Raw genomic sequence first — 23,077 nt, 5'->3', positions numbered from 1 at the left:
TACCATCGATGGTTCAATGTTTATTTATTACCTACTCTGTTGCACACTCATTACTAGACATTGGACACGTGGACAAATAAGACACAAGCCCTCCATGAAGAAATGGGCATTGGGGTGGGGGCACAGATGGAGGACACAAATCTCACCTGCACCTGACCCTGAAGGAGGCATGGGGGCCACAGGGCCAGGAAGAGAAGCCTGGGGCAGACGCACAGCTCCGGCAACGGTAGGTCTGAGCTGAGCTGAGCAGGAGCCAGGCTGGGCAGGTAGAAGGAGGGTCAGCCTCTGCAGAGGGCCAGCCAGCCGCTCAGGACGGCCCCTCTCTCCTCCCAGAATCCCGGACACTAGGATCCACGAGACACAGATTGGGCTCCGCCCACAGGAACCAGCACCAGGGACCCGGCCTTTCTCTGACCCTCCTCAGTCCTGACTTCTCTGTGGCTGAGGCTCAGGAGGTGGCCCACAGCCGGGGCCAGCACAGGGTCCTGTCTCCCTGCGGAGAACACCGAGTGTTTACACAGCCTGGCTCTGCGCCAGGCATTCCCCCGGAAGCTGGTGTTCTGCCCAACCCAGGTGTTTGCTAAATATTTGCTAAATAAATGACTGTGGGAACAGGGCCAGTGGAGCAGGGGAGTGGAAAAAGATCTTTCTAATGTATAGACCAGCCCTGGGTGGATTTAGATTAGGCTCTGTGTGGACACATTACATTTGCTTAATGATTTGAGGATTTAATTGTGTTTTCACTTATTCATTATTCATTGCACTGAGTCCTACTACAATGGCAGTAAACCAACCCTTAGGAGGATTTTCTTTGTCCCTTTCAGGATTGAGGAAGGTAAATGTTCTATAGGACCAGGTGCCTCCTGCTGTTCCTGGGGACAATCCCCTCCCCACCCTGCCAGTCCCTGGACCTTGGGGGAGGCAGCCCCCCCTTTCCCTTGGTCCAAGCTGCTCGGTGGCCCAGAATTCTCATCAGTGCCCTTCCCAGAGGTGAAAGGATCAGGTTCTTGTCTTCATACATCCCCTTGACCTTGAGCTTTTCCTTCAGAGCCCTGATCCCAACATGGGATCCAGGTTTCCTTGGGAACATGTGTGTTAAAGGCCGTCTCCCCGACGGACATGAGCCTGTGAGAGTGGGGACTCGTGCGCTTTCCACGCCGCAGCCAGAGCTCCTGCCGAGTGCCCAGCCCCCAGCGGGTGCCTCACCGGTCCTGCTGAATGAACGGAGCAACACTGCCTGGCACACGCACCAGCCAGGCCCTGCAACGGGCTTGAAGCCGAGCTTTCTGGGGCGCACCGCGCTGCCCCTGTCCGGCTGCTCTGCAAACGCGCTCCGGGCTCTGAGCTCTGTCCACGTGCAGCCAGACGGCCGGGCTGCGCCTGCGCCTTCCCTGCCTCCAGAAGGGCATGACCCTGCCCTAAATGTGGGTGAAGTCTGGCACCCTGACTCCGCCCCCTCAGCTCTACTTCCACGTGCTTTACATACTGAATTTCTCCAAATTCAAATAAAGAGTTTCTCTTGCAGAAAAAGAAAAGGGGGAAAAAAGGGAGTTTGTAAACCAACAATGCAGGGAAAATCAACTGGTGCAGACTGGACGCCCCGGGTCCTCGGGCACTGGCCGGGGTGCCTCGGGCAGTGTCTGAGCTCCGTGGGCTCGGTTACCTACCGAAACCACCCAACGGAGTCACAAGGCCTCCTCCCAGGGTAGCCGGCTGTGTAGACAGCTCCCGGCACAACAGGGGCCCCAGACGCCCTCCAGTGCCCTTCACAGCTGCCACTCTCCGGGCCGAGAACACCCGGTCCGACCCACACACTGCTGGCGCTTCACCCCGGCCGGGCTCGGAGAAGCGTCTCTAGTTTCTAGAGCACCCCTCTCCCCTGCGCCTGTTTTCCTAGCCCCACCCAGCGCTGAGATGAATTGCAGCCACTGCCCACTGAGGACCTTACCAGGTGTTAGGAGCCTGACTCCCAGAGCAGCCCCCTCCCCTCCAGCTCCTGACTTAGATGCCCGATTAAGCGGGGGTCTGGGGAACCTGCCTCTTCCTGGGCAGCCAGCCGTCCCACCCTCTCACAGAGACCCCAGGGCTGCTGGTGTGCAGCCTCCATTCTGGCCAGGCAGGTTCCAGGCCATTTCCTCCTGCACTTTGGGAACCCCTCTGTCACCCCAGATGGTGAAGTCAGGCTGGAGGGAGGAATCCCGTCCAAGAGAGCTGCTAGCACTGTCCTGGCCACCCAGGCGGCTGCAGGGTGGGAGCAGTGTGGGGTGACTTTATAAGACATAACTCAAGGACAGTGCCCTGGAGCGTGCCCTCCCCCCCCCCTCCCCAGGCCCAAGTTGTTTCTCTCCGTGTGAGGCAGGACCTCAGCTTCAGACCCATCGGAGACATGCTGTTCCTCTTGCCTCCTCCCTAAGTGCTATTCAGGATCCTCAAGAAACTGACTTCAAACTTGGGGGTGGACCCTGCCTGTCGGCAGGCTGGGCTTGAGCCCAGCTCTGTCCGGCGTGCGCCAGCTGAGTGAGCTTGGGGGAGTTACAGGACCTCCGCAAGCCAAGGTTCACACTCTTCGTGGGAGATGATAATGTTATCAACTGCACGAGGTTGTTTTTTAATTTAATGAGGGTGATACAAGTAACAGGCTGGCGGCCACCGGGTGATCTTGTGCTGGCAAGGAGCTCAGGTGAGGCCCTCCTTAAACAGTGTGCCCTGGGCACCTCTCTCGTCTCATGCCAGCTCCAGGAGGTATTGTAATCACCATACTGACGCACAAGGAAGCTGAACTTGTAAGCAGGTGGCCAAGCTGGCTGAGCTGGAATTAGAACCCAGGTCCCACGCCTGCCTCTCCACCCCAAGGGGCTGTGGAGATGGCCCTGCACGCCTGCCCCCCACCTCGTCGCCAGCGGACACTGCCCCAGCTTCCCACGCACTTTGTAGGTGGGTTTGTCAAGGGCTGTTGCGTCAGCTGAGTCACTTCAGGACAGCCACCTGTCTTGCGAGGGGCTGGGACAAATTCCGTACTGTGGCATGGCCTGGGTAATGGAATAAGCTTTGTGGGAAAAGGTGACAGGCCACAGGCCAAGCAAGGTCAGCAGACAGCCACACGCATGCCCTTCCAGCTCAGGCAGGTGTGGGAAGGTGCGCCAGGGCACCTGCGGATGCTGAGCGCGCTCTGTACCCACGGGTCCCTCTCCTTCCACTCTCCCTTCTTACGGGGCAAGTGTGAGAAGAGGTTTTGTCGGTGGGGGAAGAAGTGCACAAGGTTTTGGGTGTCAGGAAGTCTGGACGTGAAATACCGACGTCACTCTCTGGGAGAGCAATGACCCTGACACTGGGGACCTTGGGACCTGGGAGATGTGACAGTGCCCCCCGCCCAAAGAGGATGCCACATGTCCCAGGAGAAGGTGCACTTCCCTTCGAAGGGGGAAGGGAGAGCCCGGCTAGTTGCCGCCCTGGGGGTGCAGGCGAACGCGGAGGGGGTGCCGGGCCAGCCCCGCTGCCTGGTGGCAACGGGGAGCATCTGCGTGCTCCTCCTTGTCATAGGCAGAGACTTCGGTGGCCGAGGTCTGGTCCATGCCTGCCTCTCCCGTCAAAGCCAGAGCCACGGGGTGGGGAATGTGCTGGCCTTGGCCCTCCCTGCCGAGTAGCCCTGATTGCTGCCCATGGGTGTCTCACCCTTGACACTCTTCCGTTTCGCAGGCCAGGGGATCTCTAGGGTCCTGTAGCCCCAGGGCAAAGGGGAGAGAGGAAGGCGAGACCCACCAGTCAGGGCTGTCCTCTCTGGGCCCCGCCCCGTTGTCCTCTCTGGGTCCCCCCCCCCCCCGCCCCAGACAGCCCGTACCAGGCAGGAATAATGTCCGCGGCTGCTCTCCCTGGCAGCACTGCGCAGGCATCCTATTAACTCCAGGACCCCGGGGAGCAGCTAGTTTGTTCCAAATTAAAAGTAGCTGGAAATGGGCCCCTCCGGCAGGTGGGAGGGCACCAAGGCACAGGGTGGAGTGGATCAAGTCAGGTCCCAATCAGCCCTCAGAGGCACGGCAGCCCTTAGCCATGCCTCCGTGACCCTCAGAACTCAGGGTAACAGAACGCTGCGGCGTCACCTCTCACCGGGTCCCATGTTCCTGCGAGTTGTCGATTCCCGCGTGGGGAGGTGGCTGTGGGAAGGAGCCAGGGAAGGCAGCAGGGCGCAGGGAGAGGGAGCACACTCTGGAGCCAGGCAGTCCTGGGCTAAACTCCCGTCACTTGCTGGCAGGATCACCTGGGACAAGCCATGCCTCGCCTTGTGTCTATGTCCTCTCCTGGAAAATGGGCCAGTAATTCCCACCGCACAGAGCCACTGAGGGAGACCGTGCCGGCGACACCCCAGAACCCAGCACATAACAGCTGCCCGTAAAATCCAGTCCCCACCCTCCTCGTCTTCTACCTGATTACACCTTGGCCTTGGCGCCGGGAGGAAGCAGGCGGAGCTGAGAGAAACCGGCTCGGGTGCAGCCGTCTCCCAGGCCATCCTCGGTCACTCTCAGTGACAAGTTCCGGAATCGAGACCTTGCCGACAGCTGGGATTGCCCTTTGCGTTTAGTGCTGACGTGTCTATTGGCCATCCCCCCACCCCCCCCATCCCCAGAAGAACGTGCGCTCTCCCTACACTCGTTTGGGGCCTCAAGCACCCGATGGGTGTTGAGTAAGGGACTGAAAGCTTCCCCTGCCCAGCAACACAGGTCCTGTGACTGGAGTCCCTCTTCGAGGCCTGTCTCTGCCAGGCTGGGTCGGATGCCTCCCATTCCCCATGTCCCTGTGCTGAACAAACAACAAAACCCCTGGGACGCCCGCGGCCCGCAGGGTGTGAGCAAGGGCGCATGCCCGCGGGCCCCTGTTGTGTGCCATCCGGGGGTTTTCACTTCTTGCTGCAGCTGGGCGGGCCTCGGCGAGGGAGATGAGAATCTGAGGCTGGTCGGAGAGGCCGGCCCGGGTTTCTATCTGCAATCTTTCCATTAACCCTGGGCCAGTTTGGGTGGCATTTTTCAAACCCTCTGCACTTGGCAGGCAGAGCCAGGCCCAGGCTTGCTGTTTGCTATCTGCCAACGTCGGCTGGGAACCTGCTGACGCTGGGCGCCTGGGACGTTCCTAGGCTACGAGGCACACTGGGCTGCAGAATGGTCCCGGCATTCTTGTGCCGATCGAGCCTGCCGGTGCCTCTCCAGACCAGGAACAGCGGCCTGCTGAGCCGAAGTGGACAGGCCCCATACGGTGCATAGTGATTGCCACCGCTCGTTTGAGAGCTACTGATTTGCTGGGGCTTTGCGAGGATCCTGCCTTCAATCCAGCTCTAGCCTTGTGAGTTGCCTGCTCTTATTATTCCCACCCCGAGGCTGGGAGAGGTTGAAAACCTAGCCCAAGATCACAAAGCCAAGGAACATTCTCGCGGTTAAATCCATCAGCGTGATCACCACCTATGATGAACTGAATTCTGTCCCCACCCCCCAAACTCATATGCGGGAGCCCTAAACCCTACTGGGAATGTATTTGGAGATAAGACCTTAAAAGAGGTCATTAAGGTTAAGTGAGATCATAGGGATGGGGTGCTGATTTCATGGGACTGGTGTCATAAGAAGAGGAAGGGACCCCCGGAGAGCACACACACAGACAAGGGCACGTGAGGACACAGAGGCCCGACCAGAAACCAGCTCTGCCAGCACCTTGACTTTGAACTTCCAGCCTCCAGAATCGTGAGAACAATTTCTGTTGTTGAGGTCACCCAGTCGGGGTATTTTGTCATGGCAGCCCTAGGACAGTCACACAGCCCCACAGCCATCTCCTCCACGCAGATCACCAGCGTGAGCACAGAGACTTCCACCCGGGGGTGATCGTCAGGGAATTCGTTTTACAGTAGGAAAAGCCGGAGACGCTCTTCCAACGTCAGTTGAAACCTAGTGGGTGAAATACACTGTGGTTCATCTCTCTGATGGGATAGTGTTAAACCTTCGCAACAACTCTGAGGACGGCTTAATGACACACAGCAATGTCATTGACTGAACAGTGGGTGGAGAAGCAGGGAAAAAGTGTTGGTAACAGTGAGGCGCCCCCCCCTGTGAGTAGGTGTGTGCACAGAACAAGCAAAACAGAAGGGCAATGAACTGACATATTAGCATGGGTTTTAGTTGAGGTTCAGGGTTATGTTTTAGTTTTTCTTGATACGTACCTGTATTGTCTACCTGGACCACACTAGGCATGTATATTGGATCAGACCTCATAGGTATCTCATTCAATGAACACACAGCTTCAGTGTTTTGTTTTTGTTTGTTGGTTTTTTATGTTTTCATTGCTTTATTTTTTAAGGAGAGAGAGGGAGGAAGAGAGAGAGAGAAACATCTATGTGAGAAACATCAATCAGCTGCCTCCTGCATGCACCCCATTGGGGATCAAGCCCACAACCCGGGCATGAGCCCTGACCAGGAACGGAACTGGGACCTCTCAGTCCATGGGACGACGCTCAGTCCTCTAAGCTACACGGGCCAGGCAGCTTCCATAAGCTACGCTTCCACTGTCACTGCATCACGGCCTGTCCTGCCCAGTCAGTGCTCACCCAGACTGCTGGGCCTGGTCCTTGCAGCCCACAGTCTCAGCCTGCGTCCTGCTCCGGCTCCCCGCCTGCGTGCACACTCCCCTCCAGCCAAACCGGTGTCCACGTGGTTTCCAAACCAGCCTCGTGTTTACAGTCCATGAACCTGACCCCCCATGGTTCAGAAACACACACACACGCAGGCTCTGCTATGAAATGACCTTAGTTCAAACACCAGTTCTACAGCCTGTCAACTGGGCAGTCATGACCTGAGGCAAGTTATTTACCTTCTGGGTCTGTTATTTCCTCAGTACAGTGAGGATGATGAAGACCACAATGTATCTCTTCCCTCCACTGCCTGGAGAGGGGGATGAATGTGTGTGAGGGGCTTGGCGGAGTGGACACCTGAGAGCATCGTGATCTAGAGATACAGTCACTGTTAAATGGAAAATCCAGTTCTTAGCCACGAAGTTACTGATAATGCTCTCCACCCCCTTCAGCTACTCCACCCTGGAGGACTAGTCGAGTGCTGGGAGTTGGGGATCTTCTGCTTATGAATTCTTCCTTCCACTGGCCCCTGAGCAGCTCAAGGACAGAGCTGGGTCCCGCCAGTCTGTGCCTCCGGGTCCTGGCACAGAGGAGGCAATAAGCACACAAAACCCAAATGAGAAACATGAAGGGTTCCATTTGCGCTTTGGAGAAAGTTCTCATCAGATACAAGCTTGTAGTTTTGCTGATGCAGCCGCTCTATTCCCACAGGCTCCCCGAGATGAGGCAGCACCTTGGCAAATTAGCTATGGATACAGGCATCCTACAGTCAGCGTTGACATGCAATTTAATTTCCAATTACGCCTGATTTCTGGCTGAGGAGCCTGCCTGGGAGGATTATTTCAATCAGGCCTGTCTTGTGAGACAGTGGTTCTCCTCTGAAGGTCACTCTCAAGGACACTGATCCTTCGACCCTGGGAAGGTCAGCCAGGCGGGAATGTGGCCCCTGTGGGCAGGTACTGCTTTTCCTCGGGAACTAAGTTTATGCAAGTAGATCCGAGAACGTTCAAAGCAGAGTCTAACACGAGGCATGATGGTCGGCGATGCTCCCGAGAAACAGAAGTGAGAAGAAGGGGCAGCAGGAGGCTCTCCGGGCTCAGAGAAGACTCGGGATGGTCGGAGGAAGGAGACACGTGGGAAAGAACAGACGTGGCTCCAGGGTGCCACGTGGGAGCCCGGGCTCTGTGGGAAGGTACGTGGAGGCAGCCAGCAGGCTCTCAGCACTAACCTTGCCTGCTCGGCATTTCCATGTTAACGTAGGGCAGAGCCAAAGGGGCAGCAAGTACAGTGGTCAGAGAGTGGAGTCTGAAGCTCTGCTACCCAGGTATGGACCCCTGCTCTGCTCTCTACTAGCTCCTGACCTGCCGCATGCTGGATCCGTCCCCTGATTGTAATAGTACCCAGCAGGGTACTGCACTGTGCATGTAAAAGCGTCGCCCAGATTCTGGCCTCCACGTGCTGAACACGCGTTAGCTCTTATTACTATGGAGACGGCAGATGCTTGGACAGGGAGTGATTTGCTAAACCTAACCCGAAATGGAAGTGGCTCCCTCCCGGCACAGGGAGACAGCCATTCATCTAAGAGATGTGGGTACAGATGGTCACTGCACGGGAATGTTGTAGGGAGGGCTCAGGTGCCAGATGAGACAGCGAGGAAGCACGAGATGATCTTGAATTAAACGTCGACCCGGGAGAAGCTGCATCTGTATCTGAGTTAGAGGAGTCAAAGGGGAGCCCCCCAGCAGGAGCTCCCGACCTCACGGAGGAGGGCTCAGCACCATCCCCGGGGGTGGAGGGAGGACATGCCTCATGGCTGCATGAGCTCAGCAAGCCCGTTTGTACTTGGCGCACGTCGGGAACAAAGGAGCTCGGTGTGAGATGAGGGGGACGATGGGACAGTGCAGTCTCTCTCTCTCTCTCTCTCTTGGACTCTGCAGGCCTTGCGGTGAACCGCCCACCTCGTCCCCCATCCAGTTGGGAGTTGTTTGCTTTGCATCTGTCCAGACAATCCCCCCACACACACCTTCCAAAGCCTTTAGGGTGCTGGCTGATGAGCACGTGCTTCGTATGAGTGGGAGGGAGGGCGGTGGGAACCCAGGAGGGAGCTGAGTCCTGTATTTAAGTTGATACGATGAAGATCCAGGGAATCATCTGTGGGTAGGAAGACGCTCCATGTGCTAATCCATTTGTGGCGGGGACAACCAGGAGCCAGGGGCCACTGGGAACCTGAAGCTCTCCTCCTGGCCCCCCGGAGAATCTGTCGAAACTGGAGAGGTCTGTGGGTGTCCACAGGGCATTGGGTGGAAGAACAGAGAGACCCTGTGTCTGGGGACACTGGGCTTTCTGGCCTCTGAAGCTTTCTGGTCTCCGGACCTTTTTACAACCTTAAACTATAGTAAGAACTCCAGAGACATTGGGTTTATACGGGTTATAGCCCACATTTATTATTTTAGAAATGAAAACTAAGAATGTTTCACGTAAAGGCATTGATTTTAAAATAACAAGCTCATCACAAAATAGCATAAAATAGCAAGCTCATCACAAGCTCAACATATTTTGGTGAGAAATCGTTAGACGTTCCCCCAAAAATTGATTGAGAAAAGTGGCACTGTTCTCTGATTTTCCAAACCTCCTGCGTAGCCGGCTTCCCGGAAGACAGCCGGAGTCTGACGTCTGCTTCTGCACTCGGTCTGTTGAGTGAGCCCTTGTCACGCAAGGTCCGAAACGTGCTGCGTAGATAAGTGGAGGCGGCTGGCATCTCAGCAACGTGGCTTTGACCTCGCAAGGCCCCTTCAAGGACTGCAGCCTGGGCTGGATGGGTCGCCGTGGCTTTCTGACCTGATTTGCTCTTCCTGCTGTCCCTCCATGTCAAAGGACAGTGGCCGTACCTCGTTCAGACAGTGTCTTTGCAAATATGTCATGGGATTCAACCCCCCGCCAAATGCACGACCAATCCGAAGGACGCCGGACCACCCTGCGCACCAGCCTGTGCTGCCCGTGCGCGATGTTTTGAAATGAGGAGGAAGTTTGTCGATTTGGAGAAAGGAGGACACCTTTCAATAAGTCACGAGAATGACGATTTTATGAATATTTTTGTCGCTTATGTTGATTTTGCATAGAGTAAGTAGTTCATAGTGAGGAAGAAAGACCTTAATAATGGTGGGGTGCCCTGGCCAGTTTGGCTCAGCGGTTAGAGCGTCGGCCCGCGGACCAGAGAGACCCGGGTTCGGTTCCCGCTAAGGGCATGTACCTCGGTTGCAGTTTGTCCCCGGCCCCTGTTGAGGTCGTGGGGGTAGCAGCGACATGTCTCTCTCACATCGATGTTTCTCTCTCTCTCTCTTCCTCCCTCTTTCCTTCTCGCTCTATCTGAAGATGAATGCAAAAACGTCCTCGGGTGAGGATTAAAAAAATAAGTAAAATAATGGTGGGGAGGGGGCAGAAGGGAGGGGGCGAGAAGGTGGGAAGCTCGAGGGCAGGCAGCGACTCAGTCGTCTCCGCCCCTCCTCACCCCTTGCCTCTGACCTCCACCAGGTGGTCTGAGCCCCAGGAGAGGCACGTGGGAGCGAGGCCCGGGTACACCTCGCCAGGGGTACGTCACGGGAGGAACAGAAAAACGGTGCCAGCTCGAGGCACTCATTAGCGGGGTGATTTATTAAGAACGAATGAGTGCTCTCTGCTCCCAGGCAGCCGTTATTCCCCAAAACATTTTCCCTCCGTGTGTCTCTCCGTCGTGCTTAAATGCCGGTTGTTTCACGCTCGTCCGGCTCACGGTTTCCCTGAGCAGCAGGCAGGCTCGGATTGAACAGGAGGAGGCCGACCTCTGTGGACAGGAGCACATTGACTCGAGTGAATGAAGGTTATGGTCGATGGCGCCAGGGGCAGTGGGGCCTGGGCATCCCGGCACTGAGCTCTGGAGGGACGTGGCTTCTCCACCTGCAGGGGCTGCTTCAATAAGCTGAGTTCCTGTGTATTTTAGCCCAAACGCTGGTGCGCGGAACCCACGTGCAGAGGAGCCCCTGTTTGTGAGACTCATGGTGGGGACTTGCTTTTACTCTTTCACTTGTTAAAATTACACTTTAGTTTTCAAGATGATTGTGGAGTCGCACGCCTTTCTAAGACATAATGCTCAGAGATCCTAGGTACCCGTTACCTCATTTCCCCACGGGGACATCCTGCAGACAGATAACACAGTATCACAGCTGGGACTTTATTAAAAGACTGGGAGGGCCCTGGCTGGTTTGGCTCAGCGGTTAGAGCGTCGGCCTGCGGTCCAGAGAGACCCAGGTTCGGTTCCCGCTAAGGGCACGTACCTCAGTTGTGGTTTGTCCCCGGCCCTGGTTGGTTGTATGGGTGGCAGCCACTCGATGTGTCCCTTCATGTCGATGTTTCTCTCTCTCTCTCTCTCTCTATTCCTCTCTCTCTCCCTCCCACTCTATCTGAACAAAAAATGGAAAAATATCCTTGGGTGAGGATTAAAAACAAATCCTGGGAGGAGGAGCCTCCGACTGCCCTGACCCCAGAAGGAAGACGCCCCGGGGTGGTGCGCTGCTTCCCCTTGGGAGGGGCGTCCGCAGATAGGAGCCTGGAGGGCGGGCGGAGAGGCGTCAGGCTCCCTGGGGGGAAGAGACGGGTGCCGGTACAGATTCTAGATGCCCGCCTCTCAGACCCCGACCTGCACGTGGGCCCCCTGGGCTCCAGGGTCGCAGCACTGCCCCTCACCTGGGCCCTGGGGTTGGGTGCAGCATCCGAAGCCTGCAGCTGAGTCTGCTCGAGTTCTGCGTTCGAGAGGCCGGGCACCGGACCAGGGAGCTCAGGGCCTGATTCCCAGCTCCTCACTTGCCACATGACAATGACCTCTTAGAGCCTTCGTGTTTCATAATACTTTACAGAGCACTTACCATGGATCAGGCACTGTTCTAGGAACACTGTATAATTCCTCATTTAATCCCAACCGCCCTAAAAGGGAGGTATCATTAGTTCCCATTTTGCAAATGAGGGCATCGAGGTACAAAGAAGCAAAGTTACTTGCCCAAAGTCACCCAGCTGGCAAATGGCAGGGTTGGGTATTTGAACTCAGGTGTCCACATCGCAAGTCTATATACGAACCACTGTCCTGTATTTCTCCTCCTCTGTGACGGATCCAGTAGCCACACTGAATTCTTACAAGGCAGAGTGCCTGGCCTGTAAGAAACAAGCACCTAAAATGCCAGTCTACATGACTGCTGGTACACTTTCTTCTGGAAGGTCCTGCGCATTCATTGCTCCCTGCTGTCAGCAATAGCCTCCTTCCTGGCCACCTCCTAAGTGCCAGGCCCTTATTCAGCCCTCTGGGTTACCCCGAGGGAGGGGTCTGTCTGTTACAGACAGCTGAGCTTCAGAGACATGAAGCCTGGGGCTGCATCGGAACCACAGCTCAGGAGGAAGTCCAGGGACACCAGCGTGACCTTGCACTCAGCTCAGGACTTGCCCTGCCCCGGATCACGTACCCCTTCCGAACGGCTCGGGGACAGGCCATAGTTCCCACATCAGAACCCTTAAAGCCCCCTGCTCTGACCCCACTTGATGCCACCACACCACAGCCCCTTCGGGGGTTCTGACTAGATAAGACCGGGGGGCCTGAGAACGTGCATTTCTCACAGTCTCCGCAGACTGCTGACGAGTGTCCAGGGGCGGCGCTCTGAGGACACGGCTCTCGGAGATCCTCTTGGAGCAGTAACGGTACAGACCACGCCTTCCTCCAGTGTGGCCCTTTTCAGCCGCGGGGGGTCCGCAGCAGGCCAGGGCCCCAGCATGGCCCCGCAGTGTCCATCCACACCTGGGCAGTGACCTGTCCTCCGCACAGGGTTCTTCAGCTTGCCTGTTCTCGAAAGCCCCCCACTTCCACGTGCTTGGTGACGGGCCCACCCTTTCAGACTGCCCCAAATGACATCTACTGTCGCTTTTCTGACTAAAAACAAACACAACAAAACCAACCCTTCTTCTTGTTGAAAATTTAGAAAAGTATCTAAAGAACACTTTAGATAAGGAAGAAAATTAAAACGAACCACCAACCCACTGTTCGTATTTTGGCGCATTTTATTTTGGAAATTTGTTAATACTGGAATAAAATGTATGAGGCACTTAGTGTCCTAAAAACAAGAGATATTCTAAATGTGCTCTACACGTGGGAGCCACTGTTTCCATTATGAGATTGAAAAAAGAACCTAGGTTTGCCCAGGACAGCTTCTTGGACAGGACGGGCAGGCCTTCAAGCCAACTGTGGGAACACGGGCCAGAGGTCAGAGTCCCTGTGGTCTGTGGGGTGGCGGGTGGCTCAGCAGGAAGTGGGTTGGAGTCAGTGGAGTGGGGACAAGTAATGAGGCTGTAACGGGCTGGCCTTGTGCTCTCCGGGGTACTAGGGAGCCATTGTACATTCTTGAGCAGGGAATGACTTAACAAAGGCCACGCATGCAATGGGAGACAGGGACAGGGTGGATTGGGGAGGGGAGAGTGGGAAGGCAGAGGGAAGAGGCATGGATACACAAATGGGGTACAGCCCAGGGCCCCCCCAGCCCCCTGCAACCTGAGTTGTGTTGTGGCAGAGACGGGTCTACTTCTGAGCCGCCAGGATGGAGAGGGACTGATTGATCTTCACCATGGCGATGAGGAGGAGGCCGCCGGTCAGCAGGAAGGTGGGCCAGAAGAGAGAGAAGAGGAGGGTCTGGGGCCCGTAGAGGCGCCGGTACAGGACCCGGGTCTCATTCTCCCGCGTGGTCGAGAAGCAGTAGAAAACTTGGTGCTCGTGGAAGTTGTCTCTGACTTTCTCCACGTCGGCCCGGGCCATCTGGTAGTTGTCCAGGCTGCCGGGGATGTAGGAGCACTGTGGGGAGAAGCGAGCGCACCCCTGGGGCTGAAGTCCCTGTGTCTTCGGACCTAGAGCTGAGTGGCTGGCCAGGAGTAGACGCCAGCTTCGGGGTCCGGCCCCTGGGGGAGTCAGAATGTCTATAGTTGGCGGGCTCCGTTCCAGGGGGTGATTCACGGGGTCACTTGTGAGCATGGTGGCCCCTGGAGCTGCTCAGGGTCCATGCTGCACACCTGCAGGCTGGGGCCCAGCTGGAGTCCTGGCTCTGCTTTGATTGCTGTAGATCTTTAGACAAATCATTTACCCTTTCTGAGCCTTGACAGCATCATCTCTTAAATGGCAAAAAGCAATATCTTTGTCAAAGGATGTTATTAAAGAAGGACTTCAAGCTTAACTAAGGAGACCAAAGACAGTGAGTGACACAGGCCCGGTGGGCTCTGTATTTGGATCCAGAGCCGAGGTCACATGCTCAGTTGCCTGCAGGGCTCATGCAGGGAATGCCCGTGAGTGATGTGGGTGAGGGAGTAAGATGACAGGTGTCAACTTGCCTTCGTGCCTGAGAGAGCTGGCAGGGTGTGGTGGGGCCGAGTGAAAGGGAGACAGTCAGACGCATCCAGACCGGCAGTTATCCCTCCATCTGGACCACGGACACCGTAGGCTCCAGAGACCTATGGTGGCCAGGTCTTTGACATCTCACGAGAAGCCAGAAAACCCGATCTTAATGTGAATTGTCACATTTTTTAAATATTGGCAAAAATTCAGATCGAAAACCCTTTGTGGTCTAACCCTGTGTGAGCCAAAGCAAAGATGCTGGCAGCCAACATTAGACGCTGGGATTCAGAGGGAAGAGAGGGTGCATCTGGAGGAGCTATGCACACGGCATGGTACACATTTCGTTCTGACACCGAGTGTTGTCTTAGGAACCTCTGGCCTGGTCAGATGAGGTCCAGCTGGAGCACTCTGCAGGGAGGCCCAAGCAGAGACCCTGGCTCTCGCTCTGTTCTGTGCCGGGAGGTCTGCACGTTGTTTATGTGAGCCTGTGGGAGATGTTCTGCTAGTACGGTCCCCGCCCCCAGCCCTTCCTGCAGACCACCTGGAGGGCTGGCTCTCTGAATCATCCAGGGTGGGGCCCAGCAATCAGGTGCTTCCTGCATATTCAAAAGGTTAAGTGCGATTCTGTCCAAGATCAAAATGTGTAAACTACTGAGCCAGCTTCTCCCCAGGCCTCAGTTACTCCCTGGATTTGAATGAGGCCCCGCCCCCACAGCTGACTGCCCTGACAGTGCTCAGTCCAGCAGAACGTGGGGTGGTTGCATCATAGTTCTGACAGCCTGGGAGGTGGGAGAGCTGCATCCAGAAGTAGGCCACCGGCCAGCCAGCCAGCTGGCCAGGGAGCAGCTGAGGCTGGGGAGAAGCTGGCTTCTGAGGAATCTGGCATTCAGAGTCATTGGGCACTGCAGGGACCCTGTAGCAGGTAGATTCAGAATCCCAAGCTGAGAGGGCCTAGCCCAAGTCTCCCTAGTGCTACTGACTGTGACCTTGGGTAACCTAGCTCACTGAGAACGATGAGGCTATGGAGCCAGGCCCGCCTGGGTTCGACTACCAATTCCAAATTGTGTGACCTTGGCAAGTGCCATAACTCCTCTGAGTCTTGTGAAATGGGTCTGTGAGGGTGCCTGCATGCTCACTGGTGTGACAGGGATGTTAAATTGTCACGGGGATTAAGAGAGATGATGTATATGAACACTTTGCACGAAGCTGAGCACATAGTAAGTGCTGAATAAATGGGAGATGCTGTTAATAATAATAATAACAACAATAATAATAATGTGACTATGATATTGCAACAAGAGCTCCTTCTTAAAGAGGGGCCTTTCACACGACCGACAGCCAGCTAGCCTGCAACATGGGCTCCCTGCACCCCAGAGCTGAACAGAGTAGGGACAGCTGGCCCATTGACCCAGCTGAGTGGCAAAACCATGAAGGTACTTCTGCTGCCTACCCACACTGCAGCCCGCCGTTAGCAACTGCTCCTGGTGGTGCCTGGGCACAGTGGGAGAGACGACAGAAGGTAGCAGTCAGCCAGCGAGGTCCTTCCAGGGTGCGACACGCTGCTGATGGCTCACCTCGGGGGACAGTCTGGCCTCCTGTTCCTCTGAGCTGGCACCTGTAGCATCAGGACCTGCAAGCCAGCCTGCTCCCCATCCCTGTCACACCAGTGATCATGTCTGTCTGTCCTTGGAAATGTGCTTCTTGTCCGTGGGGTAAGTCAGGGCCACTGAATGCCAGGGAGAGGCAGGAGTAAAACCTTCCCTTGGAAACGGTGGACTCGGGTGGGAGCCACTCACAACCCACACTCCCTGGGAAAACCAGCCTGTGAGCGTTACTGGGAGTGAATTGTTCCGTCTGATGCAAATGCACAGGAATTCCATCTGTTGTGAGCCCAGGTTGATGCGAGACCAGTCCTTGAGGAATCGAAGTTTCTTTCAAGACTACTCATCGGGTTGGGACGTGAACACAGAGCCCGACTGCCTTGGCATCTGCTCTCCGGGCGGGATTAACCTCCACCCGTCACGTGGGACCAGTGTGTGTTTTCATAAAGTGGTGATTGGAGAAAGCCCAGCCCTCCCCCAACTCCCTTCCAAACCCTGGGCTGTGCTCCTGCCCGGATCCCACGTTCCTCCTCTTTCCCACCGTGTGGGACTTCCGGTCTCTCTGGGACATCTTCCAAGATGGTCTTTGTAGTGAGACAATTTCCGTAAAGTGTCTGTCTGTACTTTTTTAAAATATGGGAACTAATATGTACAACGTGTGACTTTCTTCATTAAAGTGTTGCCTCTCTCAACAAACCAACCACACACACACACACACACACACACACACACACACACATCATTTTCATTCCACACCAGGTAGAGGGGTCTCCTGGGAACACACCTTCGTTTACCTCGGCGGCCTGTCCCAACTGCACTCCACGGTGTGCCAGTGTCGGTACAGGTCCCGGGACCCCTGTGTGCCCAGCCCTCCCTTCCAGCCGTGTTCTGTGCCCTGCCCTTGGTATGTATGCCCCTCCATGTTTCTGTGGACCCAACCTGTCTGACATCTCAACAGCCAAACCCAAACGCCTGATCTCAGCGGCCTCACTGTTGGCCGAGAAGCGTCCCTTTCACCCCACACTTCCCCCCATCCCTGTCCATGGCACTGCGCCCTCCCCACTGCGTACTATTTCCTGTGTGGGGCTTCTCCTCTTGAGTCCAGAGCCCTAACACAGGAGTGTGCAATGACTGTTGAATGAATGAATGAATGAATGAATGAGCGAATGAATGTGGGCCAACTCGTCTTTCCTGTAGGAAGGGCTACGATGGTGGATTTGGGGGTCAAAGGAACGTTGGGAAATGGTGATGAGAAAATATCCCAAGTGTTGCCTTTCTCCAGCCCTGAACCCCTGGTTTCTTGGGGTGAAGGATTTAGGGGTTTCCCTTGATGGGTCACCTCTGGGCCTGGCCTCTCCTCTGACTCACTTAGAGAACAAGGTCATAACACCAGTGACCACGTCTTTTTGCACGCGTGCTGTCCGCCCAGCGTGGAGCTTGGCACACTGTATGCAGACTCTGACTTCGTAAGAGCACTTCAGCAGAGCTGGAAACTGAGGCACAGAGGGGCTAATTCAGCCACCCCGGGTCACACAGCCAGTGACTGGGATTCAAACAGAGGTCTGTGTGACTCCAGCACAGCAGAGCTAGGTCTGGCTGGACCTCACGCCCGCTCTGGTCCCTGGTCGAGAGGGTTCACCTTTCTCAGCCTGTGATTTTCAGAGAAGAGCTAGGGAGCCCGTTAGGGACAGACCACACCCCTGCCCGTCAATACCTGCTGGTTCTGGTCCCAAGTGTCCTCCGTGTGGTACAGCACGGCCCAGCGGCCCACAGCAGATACGTTGACCCACAGGCACGGGTACTGAGCCACCTTCTTGCCCTCCAACTCCTCCTGGTCCCTGATGTTGGTCTCAATCAGTTGGCACATGGATTCCTGGGTCCACACACTGGAGAGGTCACCCACATACACACACATTCTAGAACCTGGGTGGCACAGAGCACCCTGTTTAAACCCCTTAGAGAGACCCAGGGCTGAGACCATCACACCATGAGCATCTAACACTAAAGGACAGTGACCCCAGAGTCCCGGGCCCACAGGAGGAAGCGTAGACTCAGAATGTCAATGCCAATGGCCTCTTGAACATCATCTACCCAATGGTTCTCAAAACCCTGGGGAACTTTTAAAAAGATTCCCACACCCAAGCCACGCCCAGAACAAGTAAATCAGAATTTCTAGGGCGGATGAGGCCCGGGGCCCAGTGTGCTGTACAAAGATCTGCCATGGTTGACAGAGAGCCCGTCCCGAGACCCCTGTCTCCACATCATCGTCATCTTGCAGGGAGTGGGAGAGAAGCTCAGAGAGGTCAAGTGACTTTCCCAAGGCCACACAGGACCTGAAGTCAGGTCTGGGTGGCTTAGAATCTGTGCCTTCTCCCCTAAAACGCATAGATGAAGGAGGGTTTGATTTGTGCCTGGGGTGGGGGGGCGGGGGATGGTGCAGATGGTGCTTAATGTGGAGGTGGCGTCGGAGGCACACGGCTGCTCCGAGCGGAGCCTCAGGTCAGAGTCCAGCCTGGAGTCACTCCCTCGCTGCAAAAGGAAGGAGCAGCCCGGAGAGGCCAACAGACTCGTCAACACTTGAGCAGCAAATCCATGGTGACTCATCTCCCATGTATAAGGCGAGGGGCTGGCAGTAACTGGATGTGCCCCGAGGCAAGGGTCTGAGACTTATCCTAAGAACAGCTGAGAGAACTGCTCTGTGCATTTGTTCAGAATAGAGCAGGAATCTGGAACTTCTCGGCCTTACTCTTTAAACGCTGGAGTGGTTGATAGGTCGGGGAGCAAGGGCACAGAACATTCTCTGAGATTCCAGAGCAGAGCTCCACGGGAGCGCATTTTGGCTCAGTGTACACACTTCCTACTTATCAGAAAGTAGGTATACACAGTGAGGTAGTGAGCTCCCTGTCACTTGAGATATTCAACAGGAGGCCAGATGACCAGAGACCAGGGGGTTTCAGAGAGGAACCTGAAAAGATCAGCTACAAAGTTCTTGACTGATTCCTCCTGGAATCAAACTCACACTGGAGCGTTTGTTCCGCCCCCTTGGTGTTTCCTTTGGTGAGGGCCTCCTGTGTCTGTGACCTACGAGTCCCAGAATTCCACACCGGCAGGGCCCGGTCCTACCCTCCCTGCACTTGAATCCTTGACCCTAAGACTGAGGATCATCCAGTCCTTTCTGCCTGGTGTGAGGGTCAAGAGGAAGGTGGGGAGAGGTCAGAGGTTCCGCACAGCCCAGAACCTGAGGGGAGAGGCTGGAGAAGGGGGGCAGGCCAGGAGGGTTCGATACCTTTTCTGGTAGAGGGGCAGCACCGTCGTGCCCAGGATATAGTAGGCGATGGCAGCACACACCACCATGGCCACGCCCAGGCAAAGGGCTCGCGTCTCTCCCCGCTTCTGGGCCATCACCAGCTTCTTCCCCATGTCCACTGGAGACAGCAGTCATTTCTAGGGCCACAGGGACACACAGACGTGAGATCCGTGGACGAGAAGACAGGTGAGGGGGAGGATGCTCAAATATTAACATCACCCCTATTTTTACATGGAGCTTTGCAGCTTCAGAGGGCTTTGGGGCCCCTTGGAAGCCCCCCACCAGCTCTGAGAGGTGAGCATCACCACCATTCTACAGATGAGGGACCCGTGGCTCAGAGAGGCAAAGCAACTTGCCCAAGGTCATGGTGTGTCATAGGCTCAATAATGGCCCCCAAGATGCCCATGTTCTCAGCCCTGGACCTGTGACTGCTACGTGACATGGCAAAGACTTTAAAATGAAGGATTTTGAGATGAGGAGGTCATCCTGAATCATCCAGTAGACCCTACACGTCCTTACAGGAAGGAGGCAAACGGAGAGGAGACACGGAAGAGGAGAAGGTGACAGGACCAGGGAGGCAGAGACGGCAGTGAGGCCACCACGTGCCGGGGATGGCGGGCAGCCGCCAGAAGCCAGAGGAAGCGAGGAGCATGGGCCATCCCCCCGCCTCTGCCGTGATGTCACAGCCCTGCCAACATCTTGCAGATTTGGGGCTTCTGGCCTCCAGAACCGTGTGCCAGCAGACACCTGTTGTTCGTGGTCCTTCGTGCAGCAGCCACAGGACACTGACACAGGATTTAACCTGATTCAGCGAGCAGTTTCTCTCCGACACGTGACACCTGTGGCTTTGCACAGTCCTGCCCGCCAGCTCCAGGCGGGCGCTGGGCCAGGGCAGAGAGCCCAGCAGGCAGCCACAGGCCGGGGCTCTGGTTTCCGCAGTCAGGGTCCTGAGAGGGCCACCTCCCTCTTCGATGAGGCGGCCCAGGAGCTGCTCTCTTACGGAGGGTGGGGTGGGGATGAGTGCCGAGGACAAAGCAGAGGAGCAGGGAGCAGGAGCCCACAGCTTCTCTCTGTCCTCCTCCTCCGGGGAGCGGCACCCTGAATTTCCTTCGGGGAGTCTACCCCACTGCAAGCAGAGTCCCCCCCTCCCAGGGCCACTGAACACCCTCCAGGGTGTGAGTCATCACCTGGAAGTCACCTGGAGTCACACGCTGCTGGTCTCTGGCTCGTGTGTGGGTTCCCCACAAGTGCCTTCGGGTGCATCTCTTTGTTTTTTGTTTGTATAAGGTAACCATGGTTTTGTTTCTACCAAAAACACCAGGGCCCATGGGGTCCTTTCTCTGTCATCCCCTGCTTTAGGGAACATTTTAGCCAGATATCAGGAAGAACTGTATCTTCCCTGCCAGGTCCCTACAGTAATAAAGACTTTTTTAAAAAAATAAATTAGTGAGTATCTAGGAGAGAGGCATTGATCCAAAGGGATTTTCAGCAAAGTGCTTTATTTTCTACTTCGGCTTCCTTCCAAGTGTGCACTGTTGGAGTGCCCCCAGAGATTCTGCCCCCCCTCACTCCCACCCCTTCTACCTCCCCCCCCCCCCCCGCCATCCTACAGAGGGGAGTCCAGGTCAGGCACCAAGGATGTAACCCTGTCACTGCCTCCAAGATGACTGACAAGGATGACACCCAATGACAAGTTTGCCCCTCTCATTTGGGGTGCTGAAAAGTGGGGTTCCCCTACCTTCTAACAGGCGGTACAGTGTCACAAGGGAGTGAATTTTCCTGGGCTGCAGCCGCTGGCTGCTCCGGCAGCTGAGAGCGGAGGGCCAGGGCTCTGAGTTCAGAGAGTGGCCGGGCCACAGAGCCCCCGCCTCCCAGATGCCAGCGGGTCGGGTCTCCAGTGGCACCAATGTCAGTGCCTCTGGAGCCCAGAGTCCTGGGCACAGCCCCTCGGGGAAGGAGCGCCCACCGTGGGCTCCCTCTGAAGCTCCCCCCTCTCCCCTCCAGCCCCAGGTTTGGAGGAAACGTCCCAAGTGCTCTGGGCACAGTACTCACAGTCTCCCCGGCGCCCTGGTCTCCAGCAGGCAGACACTTTCTATCTGCCTGGCCCCCAGCCCCCACCCCAGCAGAGGCCGCCTGAGCTCCAGCAGGGAGCTTGGGCTCCCAGCCCGGCCCTGTTTCCAGGGAAGCAGCCTTTGGTCCCCATCTGGGATAAGCCTCCATGCCCAAACATGGTCAAGTCTGAGCACACAGCCCAGGACACAGGCTCGAGGGCAGGTACCCAGCCAGGAGGTGGACGGAGGGTGGCAGCAGCTACCCAGGCCCCTGCACCTGCATCTCCCAGAGTCTCCTGGGAAACAGGTTCCAAACCGCAACACAGAGCAAACTGGAAGCTGGCTAAGACCACCCTGATGTATCTGGGAACAGCCCTTCCCTCCTCCCTCGGACTGGCAGAGACGGCAGGAATGGGAAACGGTTTTCCTCTGTTGACTTAGGGGGGGAGGAGGAGTTGGAGCTAGCGGGAGGCTTGTCCGCCGCTGTGGAGCTGGCATATCCCAGCGGCCAGACCACGTGCGCGCTGTGTGGCCCTGGGCAAGTCACGGCACCTCCCTGAGCCCCAGTTTTCTATCCATGCCATCGGAATTTTTAAAACCTACTTTGTTCAGAGATGAGGATTAGAGACGGTGGAGATTTGGGCAGGGAAAAGAAACATATATTTTAAAGACCAGCCAGGTGGAAGCAGGGAGCGGTCGTGGCTCCTCAGATCCAGCCAGCCAGGTGCTGGGACAGCCTGCGCCGTCGGGGGCCTTGCGGAGACTGTCAAAGTTCGGAGTCACGCCCGAGATGTCAGCATGGGCGGGCACAAGCAGGCCTCCAGGTCCTCGTTTCCTCACCTGGAGAGTGGAGCTCTGAGGACAATCAGTGAGAAGCGAGCCGATGCCGTGGGCCTCTCCTTGCCGTCGGGCATCACGCCGCGGCCCCCACTTGACCCCACAGCGAGGTCGAGAGGCTGAATCGGAGCCTCGGGGCCGGAATGACGAGGGCCAGAGCCAGAGCCAGATTCAGAGCCGGCCCTCCCAAGGGCAAAGCCAGGCTGTCTCTGCCGAGCCCGGCCCTGCCCCGAGAAGCAAAAGCTCACCTCTGTTATATAGTCACCTGCCACCTGAGGTTCTGGGCTCCCCCTGAGTGAGCCTGGCTCCCAGGGAGGGGGCTGCAGCCCAGCGTGCCTGCCGAATGAGCCCCGCCCCCCCCAGCCCTCCTGCCTTGGCCACTGGGAGGCAGCCAGCCCAGAGGGCCCCAGAGTGACACTCTCTGGCCGGAAGTCCCCACCCCCACCCTTTACTGAATGAATCACACTAACGGGAGCATGAATTGTCTGTTTACTGGGCACCAGAGCAGAGGAGGTCTCTTAAGGCCTTAGGTCTCTCAGGTGGGTTGGCAATGCGGGACGCAGGGCCGGGCATGAGCCCCAGAGGAGTGGTTTCCAGGGATGTCTCGGGGCTAGAGTGTCCTCCCAGGCGGCGCTCATCTTCCTCCTGCTCTTGGGGCAGATGCCAGGGCAGCAGGAGGCCCTTTGAAAATTAATGTACTTACTGTTTTTCATCACCACTGTCCCCTCTATGCCCTCTTCCAACTCCACCCCCTTCCCCCCCCCCCCACCATCCCCGCACCGTTGTCCATGTCAGAGGCCACTTTTAAGTACGACCAACGGGCTGCTTGCTCATCATCATGCTGCTTGCATGGGTTATGAAGGGGCACACGTTGAGAATCTATGAGCAAACAGCAGCCTCCTTCCCAAGGTACTTTTCCTCTTGGAAAATGGGACAGGCAGGGGAGGGGGAGGGGAGGTGGGCCCCTTGGAGCCTCAGCTCAGAGCTCCGACAGCCCTGCTCTGAGGGTTTGTGGGGGGAAACCCAGGTCCCCAGCTGCCTCTGGGGCTGTGTGTGGCGGGCGGGTGGAGGTGGAGGGCAGGGACGAATGATGCTGCAGTAACAAAGATTGGTGCTTTGCATGAACACAGGGTGTTGAGTTCACAAAACACCTTCCCCGACGTCAGTCTTCCGGGGACCCCATACAAGCAGGAGTGCTGCAGGCTCACCCGGATCCATTCAGGAAGAGATGTTTTATAGAGGGGGTCACTGAGGTTCAGAGAGGTGAACGAAATTGCCCCAGGC

General features: G+C 56.4%; 2 protein-coding genes across 3 annotated transcripts in view; one reads left to right on the top strand and one right to left on the bottom strand.

Annotated features, from left to right (window-relative positions):
- The window catches only part of KCNIP1 (potassium voltage-gated channel interacting protein 1), a 256,568-nt gene that overhangs the window by 2,041 nt on the left and 231,450 nt on the right, over positions 1-23,077 (top strand). The window lies entirely within an intron of this gene.
- KCNMB1 (potassium calcium-activated channel subfamily M regulatory beta subunit 1) lies at positions 12,760-21,095 on the bottom strand. Its single transcript, XM_036240113.1, has 4 exons — positions 20,958-21,095; positions 18,885-19,042; positions 17,313-17,484; positions 12,760-13,463 (listed from the first exon to the last, which is right to left on the bottom strand). Exons 2-4 carry the CDS (start codon positions 19,016-19,018, stop codon positions 13,194-13,196), a joined length of 576 nt encoding a protein of 191 aa, XP_036096006.1. The 5' UTR covers positions 19,019-19,042; positions 20,958-21,095; the 3' UTR covers positions 12,760-13,193.

Source organism: Molossus molossus, unplaced genomic scaffold (genome assembly GCF_014108415.1).
Source record: "Molossus molossus isolate mMolMol1 unplaced genomic scaffold, mMolMol1.p scaffold_m16_p_4, whole genome shotgun sequence".
In the NCBI taxonomy this organism is placed as follows: Eukaryota; Metazoa; Chordata; class Mammalia; order Chiroptera; family Molossidae; genus Molossus; species Molossus molossus.
Note: the sequence above shows the minus strand (reverse complement) of the source record. Positions and strands in the feature narration are given on the sequence as shown.

What these genes read in the sequence shown, in the direction of transcription:
- KCNMB1 (XM_036240113.1), bottom strand. Translation starts at nt 19,018, where the DNA reads ATGGGGAAGAAGCTGGTGATGGCCCAGAAGCGGGGAGAGACGCGAGCC. An exon ending in CTGCCCCTCTACCAGAAAAG is followed by an intron (nt 17,485 to 18,884) that starts GTATCGAACCCT and finishes TGACCTCTCCAG; the next exon opens with TGTGTGGACCCAGGAATCCA. An exon ending in CTTGGGACCAGAACCAGCAG is followed by an intron (nt 13,464 to 17,312) that starts GTATTGACGGGC and finishes TTCTCCCCACAG; the next exon opens with TGCTCCTACATCCCCGGCAG.